This window comes from Scylla paramamosain, chromosome 32, assembly GCF_035594125.1.
Source record: "Scylla paramamosain isolate STU-SP2022 chromosome 32, ASM3559412v1, whole genome shotgun sequence".
NCBI lineage: Eukaryota > Metazoa > Arthropoda > Malacostraca > Decapoda > Portunidae > Scylla > Scylla paramamosain.
This window is the reverse complement of record NC_087182.1, coordinates 15,577,241-15,599,319: the sequence shown is the minus strand read 5'-3', so window position 1 is coordinate 15,599,319 and position 22,079 is coordinate 15,577,241. Positions and strand designations below refer to the sequence as shown.

Below are 22,079 nucleotides of genomic sequence, written 5' to 3'. Positions count from 1 at the left end.
TTCATTCTTCCTGTATTTATGAATCATTTTAAAATCTTTTCTTCTGTTCACTTAATTTTCTCCTCTTTTACTTTCCAACTAATCTAACACGGACCAGAACACCACAGCACCGCCACACTACCGCAGGAACACCACAGCTCCACCACAGCTCCACCACACAGCAATCAGGCTTCGTTACACATCAGTTACCGCTTCGAATCAATGTTCCGGGACATGGTTCGAGTCCCGCGCCGATCTTATACTTTGAGATGCCATCCCGCGTGTCGTTGGAGACTGTCTGGATGTCGTGAAGGCAGGAAAATTATGTCTGTCTGTCTGTCTGTCTGTTTCACATAACGAATAGATAAACAGATGAAAAGATAGATAAGTAGATATGCACACAGATAGATAGAGACAGATAAACAAATAGATAGACACAGATAGACATAAAAACAGATAGATGAGCAGATAAGAAGATAATGTAGACAGATAGACAGACAGACAAACAGATAGATAGACAGATGAATAGACAGACCAATAGATAGATAAAAAAGTAGATAGATGGATGAATGAAAAAACACATACACACGCAGGCACACACGTAAAGGTCCCCCCTCTCCCTCTCTCTCTCTCTCTCTCTCTCTCTCTCATGGCGGGTGTTTCATATCGTCCATTTCATCCGCATTTCTTTGATCCATTTGCCATCAATCACATTTTCCGGCACGACCATTTCTCCTCGTCACTGCGTCACTTTTTTTCCTTCTGTCGTGGTGTGATCGTTTCTCGCTAAAGCATTTTATTTCCACTTACCCTGGCCTTGGATTTATCATTTTTCCATCTCTGCTACTTGAAAACGAGCGCCTTGTGTGCGTGTGTGTGTGTGTGTGTGTGTGTGTGTGTGTGTGTGTTGGTGAGAGAATTGAGGTGGAGCGAGGCTAGGGAGAGGTGCGGGAGGAAGGGAGAGGGGGAAGGGATAAGGGAGGAGAGAGAGAGAGAGAGAGAGAGAGAGAGAGAGAGAGAGAGAGAGAGAGAGAGAGAGAGAGAGAGAGAGAGAGCTACCAAACACCAAAGGAAAGGTTAGGGACAGGAAGAGAGGGAAAGGAAGAGAGAGGGGAGCGGGCGAGGAAGGATAGACGAGAAGGGGAAGGAGAGAGAGAAAATAATAGGTGGGGAGGAGGAGAGAGGGAGAGAAAGGGGAAAGGGGATAATAAAATCGAGTTCTGGTGAATGTGTAGAGAGAGAGAGAGAGAGAGAGAGAGAGAGAGAGAGAGAGAGAGAGAGAGAGAGAGAGAGAGAGAGAGAGAGGAGACTGGAGGTGATGATGGTAGTGGCGGTGGTAATGGTGGTGATGGTGGTGGCGTTCCAAGTCCAGGGAATTCAGAATATTGAGTCCAGTGAGGTTCTGCTGGATCCTGGAATGGCACTCTTTTCTCCTCCTCCTCCTCCTCCTCCACCCACGGACGAGTTTTCCCTCCCCCGCCGCAAGTTTCCTCCCTCCTTCAGGCAACTTTTATTGACGTGGCAGGATCTTTCTCCCATCACTGGCGGGCATTAGGCGACCAGCGGCCTCTTGATTGCAGCTCGCCGGGACTGTCTGTTGCGCTTAAGGATTCAGTTTTTCTTTCTTACTCTCCCTCCGATCTTGAATATTGGAAGTGTGGTTCATGTTTATGTTTCGCTGGCACAGGAACATCTTCACGCCACGGATACGGAGTTCGAAGAGAAATAATAGAAAGAAAAGTTGGATTTGTGAAAAGTTTTGTGTTAAGGGAGGGAAAGTTATGGGCAAGGTGATGTGGTAAAAAATAATAAAGGGAATCTGCGGTGACATAAAGCAGGAAAGAAATGAAAGTTTGTGTGAAAAGTTAATTTGCAAGACTGGAAAAGTGGGCGAGGCTGATGAGGGGAGGGAGGAGGAGAAAATATTGTACAAAATTAGTAGGAAAAGAAAAAAATTAAACATTGGAGTAAGGATGAGCGAGGCTGTACAAAATAATAAATTGAATGAAAAAAAAAATGTAGATAATGGTTTTCTTAAATACTTTTGAGAATAATGAAGATAATTACTTTGATTTGAGCTTGTCCATTTCGTGCACCGCTACCACCATCACTACTACTACTACTACTACTACTACTACTACTACTACTACTGCTATTATTACTACTACTATTACTATTGATATCTTCATCATTACCACCATCACCCTCATCATTAGTGTTACGTATACTTTTACACCTCTCATGCTGATGCTACTACAACTACCACTACCACCACCACCACCCCACCACTACAGTCCCAGGTATAGTCAGATAGTGGAATACTGAAGCGTTACAGACGACTTTTATTAATGCCAAAAATACAGAGACGTAGCTTCTTCCTCGCGGTCTTACAGGACACGACGAGCGATTATCGAACTTACGGGAAATATACAGTCGAGGGAGACAGGGAGCAGCGAACAGAAGATTGGGAGCTCGTGTGAGGACGGAAAAGTTTATGTACATGCTAACACTAATAAATAGATGATGCAAATGATCTTACTTAAATGGAGTTATGAGTGAGTACTTCCTCTCTCTCTCTCTCTCTCTCTCTCTCTCTCTCTCTCTCTCGTATTAAAGAACTAAGCACTCGAACACTCTACGCACATCCAGTCAGTATATAAATTAGCGATATCTATTCCAGTATCGTCTCCACTCAATAACTGAATAGATACGCCAATTTTTCGAGCGAAGGGAAGGAGGGGAAGAGGAAGGAAGGATGATCCCCCGATGAATCGATGAATTGAATGGGAAGGAATAAATTTGCTGAGAAGTAAAAAAAAGAAAAAAAAAGTCAACGTAGGTAATATATACAGAACTATCCGACTTTTGTTCCTCCTGCTTCATTTGAGGCTCAAATTTCGGATAGGGGCAAATGAATCAATAGCAATGCGTATGAATCTTAACTTACTGATGGATGGGATGAGGTCATGAATGGATGAGTGGATGAGAAGATGCATTGTTATAACTGTTTACCTTCCTGTTTTTCTCTCTCTGCCTGCGCTGATATGACAACTGGAGGGACTTTGAATCATCCAAGAAAAAAAAAAATAATCATAATAAGCGAAGCGCGGGACTACACAACTCTAATGGAGCTTCGAGACAAATGACGAGCCAGTGTTATACAGAAGACGTGGCCTCTATCTTACTTTCTAATTCCTGTTCGTTTTCCTTCTCCTCCTCTTCCTCCTCGTCTTCAGATACCCTGGAAATTCTATGCCTACCTCTACTGTCCACCTCACCTTCCTCCCTGCAAAGCTCCATCTCGCAAATCACAATAGCTTCCCCTTGGCATAGTGAGTTCCCGTTTTCTACACCAAGTTTTCTCTGATCGCCTAAAAGTCCCTGCGCGGCTTGGTCCACGTTTTCTATGTCGCTCCTCCCTCTCTTCTTCTTCGCCTTGGACACATTGAGCGCATGTTTCAGAATCTCCTCCTGCTCTGGGGTGAAGGAGAGGCGCGTGTAGCAGTTCTTGATGGGGTGAGGGGAGCCTGCCTGCTTCATCACCCCACTGTGGGAGTCGTCGTCGCCGGAGGGAAGGTGGTCGTCTGATGGCTCCTCGTCGCTAGGGTTGCTGTGGCTCATCTCCTGCACGGTGCTGAGACGCTCGTTCTCCGCTCCCGCACACCCGCACGTAGTCTCAGGCTTGGTGGGGGTCCTGTGGGAGGGAATGATTGATTGCAAAAGGAAGTTGCCGTAACATCTATGGCAGGGAAGGACTACCTGTTGGCCGTGCTGTGATTAACCCCTTGACTGCTAATTGTACGCTCATCACTAGTTCCTCCCCTTCCTTGTAGCCAGTCACAAACAGGCAGTACTGGGCGCTCCCTCGAACAAGAAATGTTGCAGGGGAAAGAGAGCTAGAGGAGTCCCGGGCTTGTTCGAGCGAGCGTCCAGTACTGAATGGCTGTGACTTCAGCTAAAGAATGGGGGAGGGGGGATGGCAGAGGGAAGAATTAGTAAGTGCAAGTGTTTATGTTATTTTATTTACAGCAATCCAAGGCAATTTTACTCATCAGTCAGAAATTAAACTACAAGTCCAAAAAAGCTTCACTATAATAGATATTCGATGATTTGCTGCTTGCGTAGTTCTTCAGAATTTTCACGTAAACTTATACAAGACTACGCTATCAAGCTGAGAAGAAGCTGCAGCAGTCAAAGGGTTAAGGGACCAGCGTGTTGGACTATACTCGTAACTGACTCATTCTTTATAATTCTGACCGCTGATTGGTCCACATAATATTCCCGTTTTCTTTTGAAGTTTGTTTATTGTTAGGATATCACCGTATTTGCATCTATATAACCCGTTATCTCCAAAATTAATGGCTTTTTTTCAGAGGGGATATAACATCAGTTTGATTTAAAGTAGCTATTATAAAACTAGGGAATATTTCAACCAATCAGCAAGTGAAAGCCTCGCCCAGTGACAGTGTTGCCATGCTTATGTGTCCTCAAGTGAAGTCCGCCATTGTTAGTGACAAGTTTAATTATATTTAGGGATAATTGTCTGGGCTTTATTACATTTATGGGGAGACTGATGTAAAGTGCGCATAGGGCTGCCTCAAAATCTGGACATGAACTCGAGACGCCCTGACGATGAACAAATGAAGGGTTCCAGTTAGAAATATAAAATAAGACTTAACGTCCGACAAAGGAGCGAGTGAGGATGAGTGGATACGTTTATAGTGCAAGAATGAGAGTATTTGTAAAGAGCACACGAGGGAAAGGTGCGTGGGAGTGCCCGAACAAGTGGATATTTGAAGAAAACACAGGAGAAAGGCGTATGTATGGTGAAGCAGATTAGATGTGTGAGAGAATTGTGTTTTGTATCTGACAACACACACAAACACACGTGAATGATGGATACAGCAGAATGTGAAAACAAATTGGATGAAAGCTAAACGGGTGAATTATGTTAAAGGAGAACGCAATGAAGGAAGAATGAAAGACAGAGCAGTGCAGGTGTGTCGAAGCAAGAAGAAAAAAAGAAAGAAAACACCTGAATACTAAGGACAACACAACATCAAGACACTGAAGGAAACCAAGGACCATATTTCGAATCACTTTGGGCTCTCGTAAAGACAATTTCCAAAGGCCATATGGATAATTAGTCGGATTCTTATCGGAGTATTTTCCCCATTGATGCGGAATCTTGAACTATCACAAGAATCACACACACACACAAAAAAAAAAACCTTGAAAACCCCAATAACATCCACTAGAACCTGAAAAAAAGGACTCATATTCTCAGTGGAGTGTTTTCCCTACTAATGATGCAGAATCTCAAGCTATCACAAGAATCACAAAAGCGCTCTTGAAACCCCCTTAACATCCACTTGAGCCAAGAATAAGGAGTCCTACTGATGGTGCAGATTCTTAAACTATGAAAAGACTCACAAAAACGCCCTTGAAACCCCCTTAACATCCACTTGAGCCTGGAATATGGCGTCGAGACACACCAAAGCGTTGCACAATAAGGTCCCTGAAGGAGAAATCACCAAGGACAAGTGCATGAAGGCCGAACATTTGCATCAGGCAGACGACACACGGGCCTAGGGACGACTGAGTAACCTGATCGGAGAGACATTCCTCTGAAGGGAGTCCTGGGAGCCTCCGACGATGGTGCCGCCCAGAAGAGACCCGTTGTTGCTCTGCTGCGAGGTTCTGGTGCGGGTGAGGTCGCACAACGTGATCTGCGTGAGGGTGGAGCTGCGGTGGTTGGGCGCGTTCACCACCGTGTTGTGAGGGAAAGTGTTGTTGACGGACGAGTAGGCGCCCTTGTACCTGGCATGGGAACGCGGGACTCGTCACTGGTGTTGCTGTTTATATATAGTATCAAAAGACATACAAAAGAATGGTATTTAAAACTGATTCCATAACATATCATTAACTCTGAATGTGTGTGCGTGACAAATAAATAACAGAAAAAAAATCAGTTTAGTTTTTTTTTCCTAACTTATGTAAAAACCAGTAACCAGTAGTAATGAAAACCAGAGAATTTATATTACAGATCTTAAGGGAAGGTTTTGCTGACAGACGTGTAGGCACCCTTGTATGTACCTGATGTGGGAACACGGGGCTTGTCAATGACGCTCGCAAATGTAAGATCAAAAGGTACACACACAAAAAAAAAAAAAAAAAAGGTGGCATTTAACCTAACGAATGCTGTAACATGTCATTTGCTTTGTTTAACTGGATGTGTTCGGGTGAAAATGTAGAAAAAAAAAAATCACAAAGAAAATGTCCCTAACAATCTCATCACACACACACACACACACACACACACACACACACACACACACACACACACACACACACACTCACACACGCACACACACCTGACATCCGCAATACTGTTTAAAACGACTATTTAACGAAGAGCTTAAGGGATTTTCCAAATTAACGCAGCGCGAGGGAGGAGGTTCATCCATCGGGTAATTCCTTCATATTCCGGCAGTGCCTCCGCCTACTAATGATTGATGGCTCGCGAGGCACTCACCGCTCAACCCACGCGCATATTTCACATCCCGCACACGCTGAATACGGATGATGGGAAAATATGCTCATTCAAGTGGAAAAAGGGATTAAGTAGACATGTTCCATAATACAATTTCCCGCCAATACAAGATTAGCACGATAAACTGATGGATAAATTGGTATATACATTTCCAGCAGCCATATGATTCACGCTTAATGCAATGAATACAACTAGATTACACAAACATAACGAAATTAGTCACCATAACATACGATAGCTTCCGTGTTTTCCTCCTGTTTTATCTATTTTTTTCTCACCTGAGTCATTAAGGAGGAAACTCACCTGGCGTACCTGGGGACTCATTACTCACCTCGGGGCGCTTCTCCTCATTTGTGTCCAGGTGTCAAGGACTCTCCCGCATCAACACAACACGCCAAGCCCATCACCGCCCCCTCACTGCCTCCACACACGCACCTCAAGCCTCCTTCACCTTATTCCTCCTCGTCCCATCCTCTTTACCGTTCTCCTCATCCTTCTCTTCCTCCTCTTGGCCAACGTCTCTCGCCTTGTCTTACGCCTCACTTTAGTTAAGATGGTGTAGTTTATCCTAAAGGTTTATCCTAAGGCTTGGTTCGTTTTTCTTAATTTTTCTTCTTGTTTTCATCATTCTCCTTTTCCCACTTCGTCTTTCTTATCGTTACATCTCCCTTCCTTTTCCTCCTCCTCCTCCTCCTCCTTGCCCTCTTCTTATTCCTGCTCGCCTCGTTCTAGTTCTCCTTCCCATCTTGTTTCCTCTATAAGCTATACCTTGTTCCTCGTCTGTTCATCTACTGGTCTTATCGTCGTCGTCGTTGTCCTTGTTGTTGTTGTTGTTGTTGTTGTTGTTGTTGTTGTTGTTGTTGTTGTAGTTGTTGTTGTTGTCGTCACTGTCGTCGTCATCCTTCTCCTTTTTCATACCACAACTATCACGCCTCTTCTTCCTCCTCCTCCTCCTCCTCCTCTTGCTCTTCATACCACTATTCCTCCTCCTCCTTCTCCTCCTTCTCCTTCTCCACCTCCTTTACTCCTCTCCCCACCACTACCACCACCCCTCCTACCAACCACAACCCAACACTACCAACAGAACACTCACTTCATCGCCCTCTTGGTGCAGAACCCATAACGCGCCAGCAGGATGAAGAGGTCTCGCCTGTACTGCTTCGTCAGGATAGCGTAGAGGTAGGGATTGGCGCACGAGTTGAGGGGATAGAAGAACACCAGTAGTATCTTGGCCCGAGTGACGTTAATCAGCGGAACACCTGCTACCGCTGTGAGTCTGTGAAGGGGCACGGAGAAGGAAGGTTGAGTGGAGAGGGGGTAAGAGCGTGGAAGGGTATACTTAAGACACACGAGGCTAAGATCTTCTGGGGAAATAATGGATGTGGTGTGTTCATTAGGGAGAAAAATAAAAGTTATATGAAGGGTTTGTGTGATTTTGTGTCTTATGTGTTGGAAGGAGAAAGAATGGACGTGGAGGTCTTGTTTTCACTTTCCTCGTGTGGGAGAGAGTGAAGATCCATTTCTAATTTTTTAACTTTCACGCTTTTACCTTTTTCCATTAAAGTTGGTGAAGTAAAATCATATTATAGCGGGGAAACAAGAAAAAAGGGTTAAATGCTCCCGAGGTTAAAAACACTCTTACAAAAAACTGATAATAGAAATAAAAAGAAATATATGTAAGAAGGAACAATTTAATATTTTCCTTAAAATTCTCACGCCTTCATCTTTGCATTGAAGTTAGTGCAATGAAATCCCATTAATGCACAGGAACAAAAAATGAGTTGAAAAGAAAGTGCTCTTATATAATAATAATAAAAAAAAAAAAAATGAAGCAGGGAGAACGTAAGGCCGGCGAGGAAGTGAAGCAAGAGGAAGAGCAAATAGGCCTAACATGAAGTGCGGCAGAGAAGTAAATTTATACAAGCTTAATTAGTATACAGTATGTTGAGGCGGCGGCCAGGTGAGACACGCCGCACGTCACCAGGCGGGTAAACAAGGCACACTTCACGTTTGCCTCTTACTTGACCGTTTGAGATAGAGGGAATGATTCAGTACACGTGACACTGTACCAGAAGGAACCAGAGGGAATAACTTACAGAAGGGTGTATTGCGACGAAGAAAACGCTGTACAGTAACAGAGACAAAGATAAAGAAAACAACGCACAGGGAGAGAGGAAATAATAATAACAATAACACTAATGCTGAAAATAACAATCTCTCGCATTGTTTCCACTACAAGATGAGAGCCACTCACCAGAAGTGACAGGGAATGATGGTAACAATAATGCTAATACTAAAAATAATAATCTTCCTCTTTGCTTCCGCTACAAGAGAGCCACAACTCACCCGATCCTTCCCTCTGCTTCCACTACAAGACGCGAGCCACTCACCCGAAAAAAAGAGGGAATGATGCTAATAATGACAGTAATGGTAAAAATTACTAAGCATTGTTATCGCTGCCGCTGCAAGGGAGCCACAACTCACCCGAAGAAGGCAATGGGCGCCCAGCAAGCAAAGTCAGTGAAGACCAGGAGCGCCATCCTCTTGGCCACCGTGAGGTCGGAGTGCTCGGTGGTGGCGTCGTGGCGGCTGATGGAGAAGTACATGGAGATATAACAGGCGGTGATGACGAAGAAGGCGAGGCCGTTGACCACCAGCAGCGACACCAGATACGCCAGGGACAGGCCGTCACCAGTCTCCATGGGCAGGCAGATGCTGGGGTGACCAAACAGAAAACACTTTGTTAGGTTTTAAGATGTAGTGATGCATGACAGGGAAAGAAAATACTGTAAAAAAAAAAAAAAAAAAAAAAAAAAAAAAAAAAAATATATATATATATATATATATATATATATATATATATATATATATATATATATATATATATATATATATATATATATATATATATATATATATATATATATATATATATATATATATTAAATAAATAAATAAAAGAAGACCTAGGCAAAAAAAGTAAGAGTTTATCGGAGCACATTTCTTACGCAAAAATTATAAGTGAAATTTTATATTGTAGGACGCGACAATACATGAAGATTAAAAGAACAATTTTTCTACGTAAAACAAAAGCCATTCAGAAAAAAAAGTCGTGATTCAAAATGCGCCAGTGTGTAAAAAAAAAAAAAAAAAAAAAAAATTATTAAGCAGAAAAAAATCATGACAATAAAAAGATATATTATTTCCATTTTTTTTTTTTCTGAAACCCAGCCAGTCTATAGCGGCAGGAGCCAGCTGATTGACGCACCTCGTCTTGCTGTAGCTGGAGACGCCCACGAGGGGCAGGGTTGCCATGGCTATGGAGTACGTCCACCCGCCCACCATGATCTTCACCGCCATGGACAGCTTGAGTCGCTTGTTGAGGTGGATGGCGTAGGTGATGGCGTACCACCGCTCGGACGTGATCACCGTCAGCGTGAAGATGGACAGCTCAGAGGCGAACACTGTCAGGAAGCCCGCCACCTTGCACCCGGGGCCTGAAGGGGGAACATTTGTACCTACAATTGTGACCTGCCCGAGTTTTGGCTTTATATATTTATCTATTTATGTTTTTCTAAACATTTGTTTTTAAAGGAAATCATGTATAGAATTATGACTTTTTTTTCTTCTTTTCATAAATTAATTGTTTAAAAGTAACTGTGTCGGATTACAATACATCAATTTTCTCTTTCATTATTATGGTAAAACCCAAAAGGTACAGGTGATGAATGGAGATGACCAGGCAGGATGTAATATACATTTATTTTTGTTTTTATTTTTTAAAGTAAAAGTTTTGTGAAGGGAAAACAAGAGTGTGTACAGTTCAGAAGGAAAGACGGGAGAAAATATGCGAGATGTAATAAAAGACGAAAGTCGCGAGTTAATGTAGCGCCTCTTGCGTTACAGTCTTCTAATGCGTTGCCATGAACTTCACAGGTCAAAGCAGCGCAGTAACAACTATAACTAACCGCAAGAAATAGGAAAGTAACGTACATACTACAGCAAATATACAACTAAAATCATTATAACAAATAAATGACTCACACGCATCAGTAACACATAATAATTGACTATAATAATGATAAGTAACTGTAATAAAATGATAAGAAGTAATGATTATAATAATATCAAATAAATAAATAAGTAAATGACTGCACAGGCTTAGGCAGGCCCCTCTCTGGCCACTCAAAAGTCTCCACTCTGGTCTATGAAATACGACACATTTTTCCTCCTTGTTTACTTGCACAGGGAGAGCAGCGATGGATCCTTTTCCCTTTCCTCTATCAATTTCATTTCATGTTTGGTTTCCATCTATTTGTATGTGTGAAAAAATGAAAAATAACAAATGAAAAACGCGATGGAGGGCGAAAAATCAATGACCCTAAAAGCCCAAACTGACACAATAAACTTTTTTTTTTCTTTGTGGTATTCCAATTCAGACTATATATATATAAAAAAAAAAATGAGGGGCAGAACTCGAAACACAAAAACTTTCTTGACAAAAAAATGAAACAAGCGCAAAAAAAAAAAAAAAGAAAATGACCCAAAGTTGGAGATAAAACAAAAACAAAAACAAAAAAAAACAAAAACAAAATAAACTAGGAAGTGAACTGCGAGACATGTAAAACAACTCCATTAAATACAGTTGAGGGGAAAAAAAAAATGACAACAGATGAAACTACTGACCAATTTCTCGTATCAACACAACCTCCATTCAAAAAAGTCCTTCGTGTGTGCGATCTTACGAGAGCTACACATCCCCCCACAGCAACACGACGCGCTACAGAAACTCTCCCACAGCAATTCTCTCTCACGTTACACTTGATCATATTCCTGCTCCTCCTACGGTAATGACTTCTACGGTCCGAACTATTTGATATTACTGACTTTTCATGCTTAATAAAATGGTCTGGTGCTTGTCTACTGTAAGATTTCGAAAGACACACACACACACACACAAAAAAAAAAAAAAAAAATAAATAAATAAAATAAATAAATAAATAAATAAATAAATAAATAAGTAAATAAATACTAAATAAATAAATAAAACTAAATGAATACATAAAAAAATAATGAGTGATGAATAGAATCGTGCTAACATTATCAGTATCTATGGTTTTATTTTTGCTATGTACGTAAGATGTCGTATTGTCACTAGAAAGGAAATAAACAATACAAGTACACACACACACACACACACACACACACACACACACACACACACACACACACACACACACACACAGAGTAATACTTAAACACGCCTAACGCACGTACAATCGAAATCAGGAGTCGATTCAGGTTCTGCATTCACTTCCACTATGTCTATCTTCCCTCAATCTGAAGTCTTCTGATCTGAGAGTCTATCACTTGTCAGGTTTCGTAAGAGGATTGTCAGCAGAGGACTTCAGACTGAGAGAAGCGGAGTAACACAACGGAAGGGAGGGAAGGAAGGAAGGTTACTCTAATTCTAACCTCTTACGAAGTTGAGATGTTTCCTCCTCCTACTGAACACATATAACAATTTCCTGTTACATGTATTCCCCTTGCACACATTCCCGCCCCCAGTATTTCCTCCACACAGCCCACACAGGTGTCCGGCGGGGAGGTTTCCTACACCTAAGGAAGAGATACACATTTCCTTAATATGCTTTCCACTTATACGTAGGAGAATTTAGATCCCTCCAGTATCTGTCACATACAAAAGTAATAACTCCATTAGGAATTACTAAAAACGCTCCCTACACTTAACCAAGACGCTTTTATACCTAAAGAACATACATATTAGAACATAACAACATAGGAAAATAGGGGAAGCTGCAAGAACCCACCAGGCCTACACGTGGCAGTTCCTGTATACAGCAATATCCTCTTCAATTTTTTTTTTTTTTATATAAGAGAAATTTTAGCCCAAGAAAGAAAATTAAAAGGCGCACTAAAGATGCAGGTACCTAAAGAGTATAGTCTGAAAAACGATTCTCTAACCTAATTATCTGAACGTAATGTCATTTCTCCCACCCAAAGCACTCCCAAAACTTGCAGCAACACCCGCACCAGTCCCCAGCACAGATGTAGCAGGGGGAATGTTGCCTCCACCTGCACATCACACGTACATACATCCGCTGTGGGAAACTTGTGTCCTGCGCCTCGTCCCTTCCGCCAAATAACTTTCCTCGTCCCTGAAGGAGCTCAAGTTTCCCGTACTCAGCTCACCACGTCCCGCCACCAACACGTCACCACCACGCCACGTCCCCCCCCCCCCCCCGCCACGCAGCATCACATAGGAGCCACGCCACACCTGCCACGTCCCTCCACAGCCACCCACGCACACCACATCGTCCATATTAAATTTCCTGAAACTCAATTCCACGGCCGCACATGACACCGCCCACACACACACACACACACACACACACACACACACACACACACACACACAAAGCCAGCTGGTCCCTCACTCTCGCCCACTGCCAAACTATTTCTCCCACACATTTCTATTCACTTAAAAAAAAAAAAATCAATATAATAAGACTGCGAGTAATTTAAGAGTAACTAGTGCCATGAAAAGTAACGCAGCACTATTGGAAATGTGTAAGTACGGGATGCAATTCGTAGAAGGCAATAGTGAGGCAGTTGGGAGGTCGATGGGTTAATTAGATTGGATTAGGTAAAATGTTGTGATTTCGCTCTTTTTTGGGGGCCAGCTGCTAGAGTTGTTTGCTTTTCCGCTCACACGCACAGCTCCTGACGCGTCCTAACTTTGCCGAGAGCGAGGGATGAGAGCAAGCGAGAGTCAGAACTTTATAGGCCAGTATTATCAAATATTTCCCCTACTTATTTCGGCTGCGTTTCGAAGAGGCTCGGGGAAGTTTTATTTACAAGGTTGTCTTCATGATTCCAGTAATTCGACGGGGATTCTGGAACATTAACAGGAAAACACCTATGAAAGTGTGATGACCTATGATTGTAACTGTTGTAAATTGTGTTTATGAGGGAGAGTTAAAGAATAGGACTTATACTCTTCTACAGCCTCTAGTGGAAGCTATTAAGATATTCAAGGTTGTTTTCACGATTCTAATGATGGTTTGATAAGAATTCTGCACTATTAATTGAAAAAAAAAAAACAAGAAAGGCCAACTCATCGCCTTTTCAATAGAGTCCTTACATAAGAGAACAAATCGTGTAAGAAAACAAGCCATGGAGAGATACGTTCTAGAATTACCCGCTTCACATCCTCACATCTTCAGATCATCTTTCATTAATTTTTCGTTCACCACACAACACCCACTCACCATCTGTTTACCTGGCACTTAACATCTGGCCAACATCAACTCTCCACTCTTAACACTTACCCTGAACTTTCCACCTTGCCATTTACTCTCCACCCGCTTAGGAAACACCACCTGCTCACACTCAACACCCCACTTTATTAACCACTCAGTGTCAAGCAGCCACCTTACCATCTGCTTACCGCCTCACCTATCCCCTCACCACCCACTTATTACCTGTTTACCCTCCATTTACCAACCACCTCGGAACTCGTATCAGCTTATGGCATATTAACGCCCACACACCACCTGCTTATAACTTCCCAGCCATTCACTATTCACCAGCGCCCGAGTTCCCTCCAGTTTACCACAAGAAGGCGAGAACTCAAACGATGGTAAGTATGGCGCAATTACTGAGGTATCTGCTGGGGTGAATGTGGTGCCGCGGTCTCCCCTCCCTACCTCTCTGCCTCTCTGTCTCCTTCGCTTTAATCGATTGAGGAAGGGGCGATCTCGAGGCAACACACCGATTAATGGACCACCGGCTGTCTCTCCCTGGCCAGCGTGGCGGAGTCGCAAGTGTTTATGTCGCCTTGTCAAGTACTACAGAATATTGTACTGAGTTAATAGCGCGAGGTTTTCCTTAAGTGGTTTTGGTCGTTGAAGGATATTTTGGGTGTTTTCTTCAGTGTATGCTTTAGTCTTTGATTTGATTTTTATTAGTCCTTTTTTTTTATTTATTTTCTGTTTTAATTTGTTACACTTCAGTGAATCACGATAAATTTTAAACTTGTATGACATCAACCTTATTCTTTTTTTTTTTTTTTTATGATATAGTTTAGCCATCATGATAGCATTGAATTTTTTTTTTCTTTATTGTACTGACAATCATTTCACTTATGCATTTAACGTTTTAGCTGAAAAGTGACAACAATGTCAATAAGGCTTCAGGTCATAGCACTTTTACGTATGGATCAAGTCTCAGGCACATCAGGTAACAATCAGATGTAACACTGTCCACCATCGCCAAGCATTCAAATCACGTGTACTCCACGCACTCAGTGATGATCCAGAACTCTTGCAGTGATGCAGCGTCATGAAAACACACCTGAAAACGTCAACAGCTTTCACTAGTGCCTGCTGAAAGTTGAAGAAATGACAGGTCGAATATGGACCATAGATACATTGATAGATAGATAGATAGATAGATAGATAGATAGATAGATAGATAGACAGATATAGATAGGCAGACACAGATAGATATGTATATAGATAGATAGATAAACAAACAATTATGTTTTGACCGCAGACAACTTTGTTTCACTACGTCCTAATCAGTCATAGTAAACATCGAAGTTCATTAAATCAGACGAACATCGCTAACCAAATTCGATGCAGTTCACAAACAAATAAACTTTTAGAAGTTTCCACACCCGCGTCAGAACCTCGGACCTCAAACTTGTAGTCACATCCACATTATTAAATATATATATATATATATATATATATATATATATATATATATATATATATATATATATATATATATATATATATATATATATATATATATATATATATATATATATATATATATATATATATATATATATATATATATATATATATACACACACACACACACACACACACACACACACACACACACACACACACACACACACAATTACATACCAATAAATCTAGGAGCCGTGTAGTAAACGAATCCCTTTGAATGTAACTTTTCCGGAGCGAGAGTTTAAAATGCAGCACAATTTATCGAAGTGCCCCCCGCGGCTAACATTCAAGAAAATTATTGTAATATTCTACGCTGGTATTCTGCCTCGCCTCCGGTACCAAGAAAATAATTCCAGAAAAGCATACAATTATTTCCAAATAAAAGAAATGCTTCCAGCAACAATACAGAGACGAGCAGCAGGCAGGGGAGGGCAATGCATTCCCGCGATGGAACACAGCGCCGCGCCGCACCTCACAAAGGAACGGAGGAGCACAAGGAAACACAGAAAAGATACAAACAGCAGCTGACTTGTTAACTCTTATGAGGCTGTTTTTCATATGAAGGAAAGGCGGTGAACTTTGTCATGTGAGCGGAAATGTACTTGTTCTGCCGAGAGAGAGAGAGAGAGAGAGAGAGAGAGAGAGAGAGAGAGAGAGAGAGAGAGAGAGAGAGAGAGAGAGAGAGAGAGAGAGAGAGAGAGACAGAGAGAGAGAGACAAAGAGAGAAAGTATATTTGTACACTCCCTCCTCTTCTTTGTTCTCATCACTCTCCATCTCTCACTCCGTTTTCCTCTTTCCTTTACCGTTCTCTCACTCCTTTCCTAAACCTCCTCCTTCTCCTCCTCCTCCTCCTCCTCCTCCTTGCACCTTAAATTTACCTGTAATTACCTGAGCGATCCAATTACCGTACTTTGATAGAGAAAATAAATATCGACGCATTTTTTGACACTCGAATCACCTTCAATAGTTTGCAGCGGCCTTTGAACACCTGCCCCCTGAGTGAGCCACGTGTAACTTGTACCCACGCCCGGTTAATTACAGCCTTCTACTTCCTCCCCCAAACAACCAGCAAGTCAATTAATCCATTACGGTAAAGTCTACATTCCCTTAACAATAACACGAAGTTGGTCGCCGCGGAAATTCCCAAATTAATACGAGGGTTTCGTTAATCTTGAGAGTCTTCCAGCATAGCAAGGGATTCACTCAGAGTGTTTCATGAACGGGTTTTCGTCAGGAGTAAAGGGGACGTGTGTGTGTGTGTGTGTGTGTGTGTGTGTGTGTGTGTGTGTGGTGCAAAGTGTGGTGAATTATTGAGATGTTGGCAGTGATAAAAGAGATAAGGAGGTAAAGAACATGAAAGAGGAAATGATGATTAGAGTTAAGTAGAAATCCTGACACTGACACCACGTACAAACTCATTATAACTTATCATAACTCATCAATCCAGCCCACACACTACACACACACACACACACACACACACACACAAGTCACGGGGAGGAGAGAGGATGATGAGAGAGAAGTAAGTTTAATTCCTTTCATCCCTCTTACATGTCAACTCTGTAACTCTCTCCCCTTGGTTCTGCTCATCGATCTCACTAATGCAAGACTTAACCAGTATTTTCACTTCCTCATCCCTTCAACTAATGCAAGAGTTAATCAGTATCCTCACTCCTTTATCCCTTTAACGAGTAAATCCTGGAACTTCCTGCCTCTTTCACTTTTTTTTTTCTGTTCCTGGGACTTGGAGTTTTAAATGAGTATCAAGACCAGTTTCTGAATTAAATGGAGAAATATGACAAGCCGTTCTCCACTTCCGTGTTTAAGGAGCGGCTATGAAGTGGCGTTTTGAAAGTTTTTAAATTGTTTTTTATCTTTATGTTTCTATGTAGTAGGGGCACCAGTCAAGGCCAACAAAATTATACTGAAAAAAGGCCCACTGAGGTGCCGATCCCCGAACAGAGTCAAAAACGATCGTCAAAAATGAAAGGATAAGTGTCTTGAAACCTCCCTGTTGAAAGAGTTCAAGTCATAGGAAGGAGGAAATACAGAAGCAGGAAGGGAAGGGGTTCCAGAGTTTACCAGAGAAAGTAATGAATGTTGCCTTTAGTCAGTCTTCTTTGCACACATCAACAAGATCTCGTCACTACACACTCATAACCTAACATCGCTGCAACTTTTACCATCACCTCAGCCTACACAGACACAAATACTAAGCAAATAAGAACAAGATAGCTCGCTGGAAAATTGAGACCCTAAGATTACATACAAACCCTTCATAATTTTACTACTAATGTTTCCAGTGTCACGCCAAAGGTTTAATTCATGACTGTGGCCTAACCTCAATTCCTGCCATTACTCCAATCGACACACGGAAACAAATCATCCCTGCAACACTGGACGCCGAGACAAGAGGGCACGTTGCAACACTATCAACACCAAAACCTTCACTCATCCACACACGAACACAAAAGAAGAGCAAGATAAGTCAACACAACATTCTGATAGACAATTACCACCAAAAAACCTTCACTTATTCACGCAAGAACACAAAAGAAAGCACAGAAAAGAACACACCAACTCACCATGCAGCCAGAAACTTACCTCCACCACAACCATCACTCAACCACACAAGAACACAAAAGAAGCGCAAAGGAGAACACATCAAACACACCATCCAGTCTTCTATAATCACCAAAACCTAAACAATTCCACATCCAAAAAGAAACACACACACACACACACACACACACACACACACACACACACACACACACACAAAATCAACTCACCATCTACCAGACTCACACCTAATCAACACCAAACCCTCCACCAACTCACACGTAAACTCAAGCACAACAGAAGCACCGAAGGACAAAATGAACTTACCATTCTGCCAGTCAATAGCGTAGTTGAAGTAATCCCCAATGGTGTGAAGGTCCATGGCGGCGATGATAAGGAGATACAAACCCATGCACAGGTCAGCCAGGGCGAGGTTAACCATCAGGAACTTGCTCACAGTCATTCTTGAAAAGGGTTTACAAGAAGAGGCGTAAGAGGCGCTACAAACAGGTCGTCGGGGTGCGATTCCGTGCGGCTATTTTTTGTTCTAGATTCCTGAGTGACGAGCGTCTGGGATGTGGAGAAGAGGAAGGGTCAAGGCGAGGAGGGACGGGTGAGAGAGAGGTGAAGGTTAAAGAGTGAGGATTAAGGATAGAGGATGATGGATGAAGGACTTCGACTCGTATTCTTAAGCACCAGGACAACAAATTTAATGGCTGTTTTTCTGTTTTAAACCACCAATAAATCCATGATATCACCTCCTGAAAACACCGTTGGAAAAACACATGAAAGCACCAAGTAGTTTCCACAACAGCCTCTTAATAGTGTAGTGAATTGTTTAAGAATACGGTTCTCAGAGAAAGGATGAAGAGTAAGGGTTCTGAAGTAAGGAAGAGGTGACAATGAGGGTCGAATATTTTTTTGGATAATGAGGGAACAGGTGAAAATGAGAAGGGAATCAATGGAAAGAATTTTGTTGTGAGGATCGGAAAATAAGTGAAAAAAAGAATGAATATGTTTAATTAGAGAGACAGAGTTAGAGAGAGAGAGAGAGAGAGAGAGAGAGAGAGAGAGAGAGAGAGAGAGAGAGACGAGGAGAGAGAGAGACGAGAGAGAGAGAGAGAGAGAGAAGAGAGAGAGAGAGAGAGATATTTGATATTCCATTTACCTCACAAATCATTACGAATTAGAAAAGAAAAAGAAAAAAAATCGCATGCAGAAGCCATAATCAGAGAGAGAGAGAGAGAGAGAGGAGAGATGAGAGAGAGAGAGAGAGAGAGAGAGAGAGAGAGAGAGAGAGAGAGAGAGAGAGAGATGAGAGAGGAGAGAGAAGGAGAGAGAGAGAGAGGAGATTAGGGGATGACAAAGCAATTAGTAGGAACCATGATAAATAACTTTAGATAGCAGGAAAAATACGAAGTGATGACAAGGGAAGATAAGAGGAGGAAGGACGGAAGGAAGGACGATGAAAACGGACGAACAGGGAATAAGGGAGTGGAGAAAAGAGAAAGAAGCAGGAAATAGGAAGGAGGAGGAGAACAAAACTACTAAAAGCCATATTGGAAAAAAAAAAAGACGACACTTTTCACGAGGAGATTAATCAGGAAGTCTTTAAAGGAACGAGGGGGAAAAGAAGAGAGTAAAGAAGGAGGAGGAGGAGGAGGAGGAGGAGGAGGAGGAGGAGGAGGAGGAGGACGGCAAGCAATAAACCCTAAAGGACGAAGGAAAAGGAGTGATAATAATTAATAGTAATAATAATAATAATAATAATGATAATAATAATAATAATAATAATAATAATAAAAATAATAATAATAATAATAATAATAATAATAATAATAATAATAATAATAATAATAATGAAGCAAGAAATAGATAAATGATAATAAAAATATGAAGAAAAAAAAGGAAGAAGACGAAAACAGAGAAGAAAAGGAGGAGGCAGAGGGTTAGACAAAGAAGAAGAAGAAGAAGAAGAAGAAGAAGAAGAAGAAGAGAAGAAAAAGAAGAAGAAGAAGAAAAAGAAGAAGAAGAAGAAAAAGAAGAAGAAGAAGAAAGAAAGACAGAAAAGAATGAGAGGAAAGAAGAACAATAACAAAAACAAAAGAAAGAACAAGAAGAATAAGAACAAAAACAAGAACGAGGAGAGAGAGAGAGAGAGAGAGAGAGAGAGAGAGAGAGAGAGAGAGAGAGAGAGAGAGAGAGAGAGAGAGAGAGAGAGAGAGCAGCTGTAATCAAGTGCCAGACGGGAAGCGATAAGACAAGAAAGAGCAAAGAGGACGCCTGATAAAGTCTAAGGAAATTACAAGACAATAATGAGATGAAGGGAAATGACAAGGGGACAGTCAAATCTACAGTTAGCTAAGGACAAATTACTGGAACAATGAGAAAGAAAAAAAAAATAGAGAGAAAGAAAGGAATTGTGTCTGATAATAATGAAGGTTAGATATTGAGGGATAAAAAAAAAAAAATAGATAAATGAAAGCAGGAGTGTTTTGAATCATAACTTGACTTTTAGTGTAGATTAAATGCACATTTTTTTTAATACTTTTTACTAGTTAACCCGAAATTGAACTTATGATGACAGATGTTTGTAATTAATTTCTTCATAATGTAAATGTTACTAATTTCACTTACAGGTCAGAATAATTTTTTTTCCTTTCATGAAAATATGATGATTCTTGTTTTATGTTACAGAAAATACTTGCAAAGAGAGAGAGAGAGAGAGGGAGAGAGAGAGAGAGAGAGAGAGATAGATAGATAGAGAGAGAGAGAGAGAGAGAGAGAGAGAGAGAGAGAGAGAGAGAGAGAGAGAGAGAGGGAGAGAGAGAGAGAGAGAGATGACGAGAGAGAGAGAATATAGATTAATATAGCAGACAATAAAAATAAATGCATAAGTGAAAGAATAAAATGATGAGAGAAAGAATAAATGACACAAAGAATAAGAATACAAAGGAAGTCCAGACAGCTGATGAATGAAAACAGATGCAAGATAAATGATACATGATAGAGGCTGAAGGACCAATGCCAGTGGATGAAGGGTAGAAGGATAAAGGATTCAGGGTAAAGGACAAGGGAAGGACGAGGAGCGGTGGCCACATCACACATTCAGTATTACTAGAGAAAAAAAGACATGAATCAGACAAGGAGACATTAATAATTAGGAACATGAGCAGACAAGTTAAGTAAGTTTTAGTAGAAATGTTTACGTCCAATAATATAACATTGATAGAAGTGCGGTGTGTCCTTGTATGTGTGTGTGTGTGTGTGTGTGTGTGTGTGTGTGTGTGTGTGTGTGTGTGTGTGTGTGTGTGTGTGTGTGTGTGTGTGTGTGTGTGTGTGTGTGTGTGGAGCACAGGTGTGTAGAAAATGTATATATATTATTGCCTCAAACACACACACACACACACACACACACACACACACACACACACACACACACACACACACACACACACACACACACACACACACACCTGTCTTAGCTCAGATGCGGGCTTGTCGATAACATGACACATATGAGGCAGTCATGTTCAGTGTTCTATCATGTTCACACTTCAAATTGCAAAACGACATTGTGGGTCTTTTGAAAGCACTGATTTTGTGAGTCTTTTTTTTTTTTGTTTTGTTTTGTTTAGTCTGTTATTTCTGTTATGTGCCAGGTAATGTAGATAAATGTAAAAATTATGAATGTAATTATTAGTGTGTGTTTATGACAGTTTGTGATCTCTCTCTCTCTCTCTCTCTCTCTCTCTCTCTCTCTCTCTCTCTCTCTCTCTTTCTCTCTCTTAATAATTAGTTTGTCTGAAAAAATATACTGAAAATGAAAAACGTTCTCTCTCTCTCTCTCTCTCTACTCTCTCTCTCTCTCTCTCTCTCTCTCTCTCTCTCTCTCTCTCTCTCTCTCTCTCTCTCAGTGAGTTATGTCCATTCGTGTCTGTATATAAAGGTCGTGTCTCAGTATGTACAAAAATCGGTCTTATTAGAGGAGAAAGTAAGGTTTAATCTCGAGCACTCAGGACACTAGAACAAGGCAAGCAGTGTTCTTGTTCATGGCTAACGCGAAATCAAATGAAAATAAACCGCAGGAATAAAAAAAAATCTTACACAGCATAAAAATAAGTAAACTGCAAATCATAAGAATGCAATTTATCTACAGTACATCATGCAAATTAAACTTTTATATATCAAAATACGT

The 22,079-nt window shown here is 41.2% G+C and overlaps 1 protein-coding gene across 1 annotated transcript in view; it reads right to left on the bottom strand.

Moving 5' to 3' along the window:
- Positions 1-2,298: 2,298 nt before the first annotated feature.
- Positions 2,299-22,079, bottom strand: part of LOC135089256 (uncharacterized) — a 120,368-nt gene continuing 100,587 nt past the window's right edge. The window contains 6 exon segments of the mRNA XM_063984705.1: positions 2,299-3,673; positions 5,587-5,799; positions 7,626-7,808; positions 9,017-9,247; positions 9,801-10,029; positions 18,209-18,345. Coding sequence (XP_063840775.1) covers positions 3,136-3,673; positions 5,587-5,799; positions 7,626-7,808; positions 9,017-9,247; positions 9,801-10,029; positions 18,209-18,345 — 1,531 coding nt within the window. The 3' untranslated portion in view covers positions 2,299-3,135.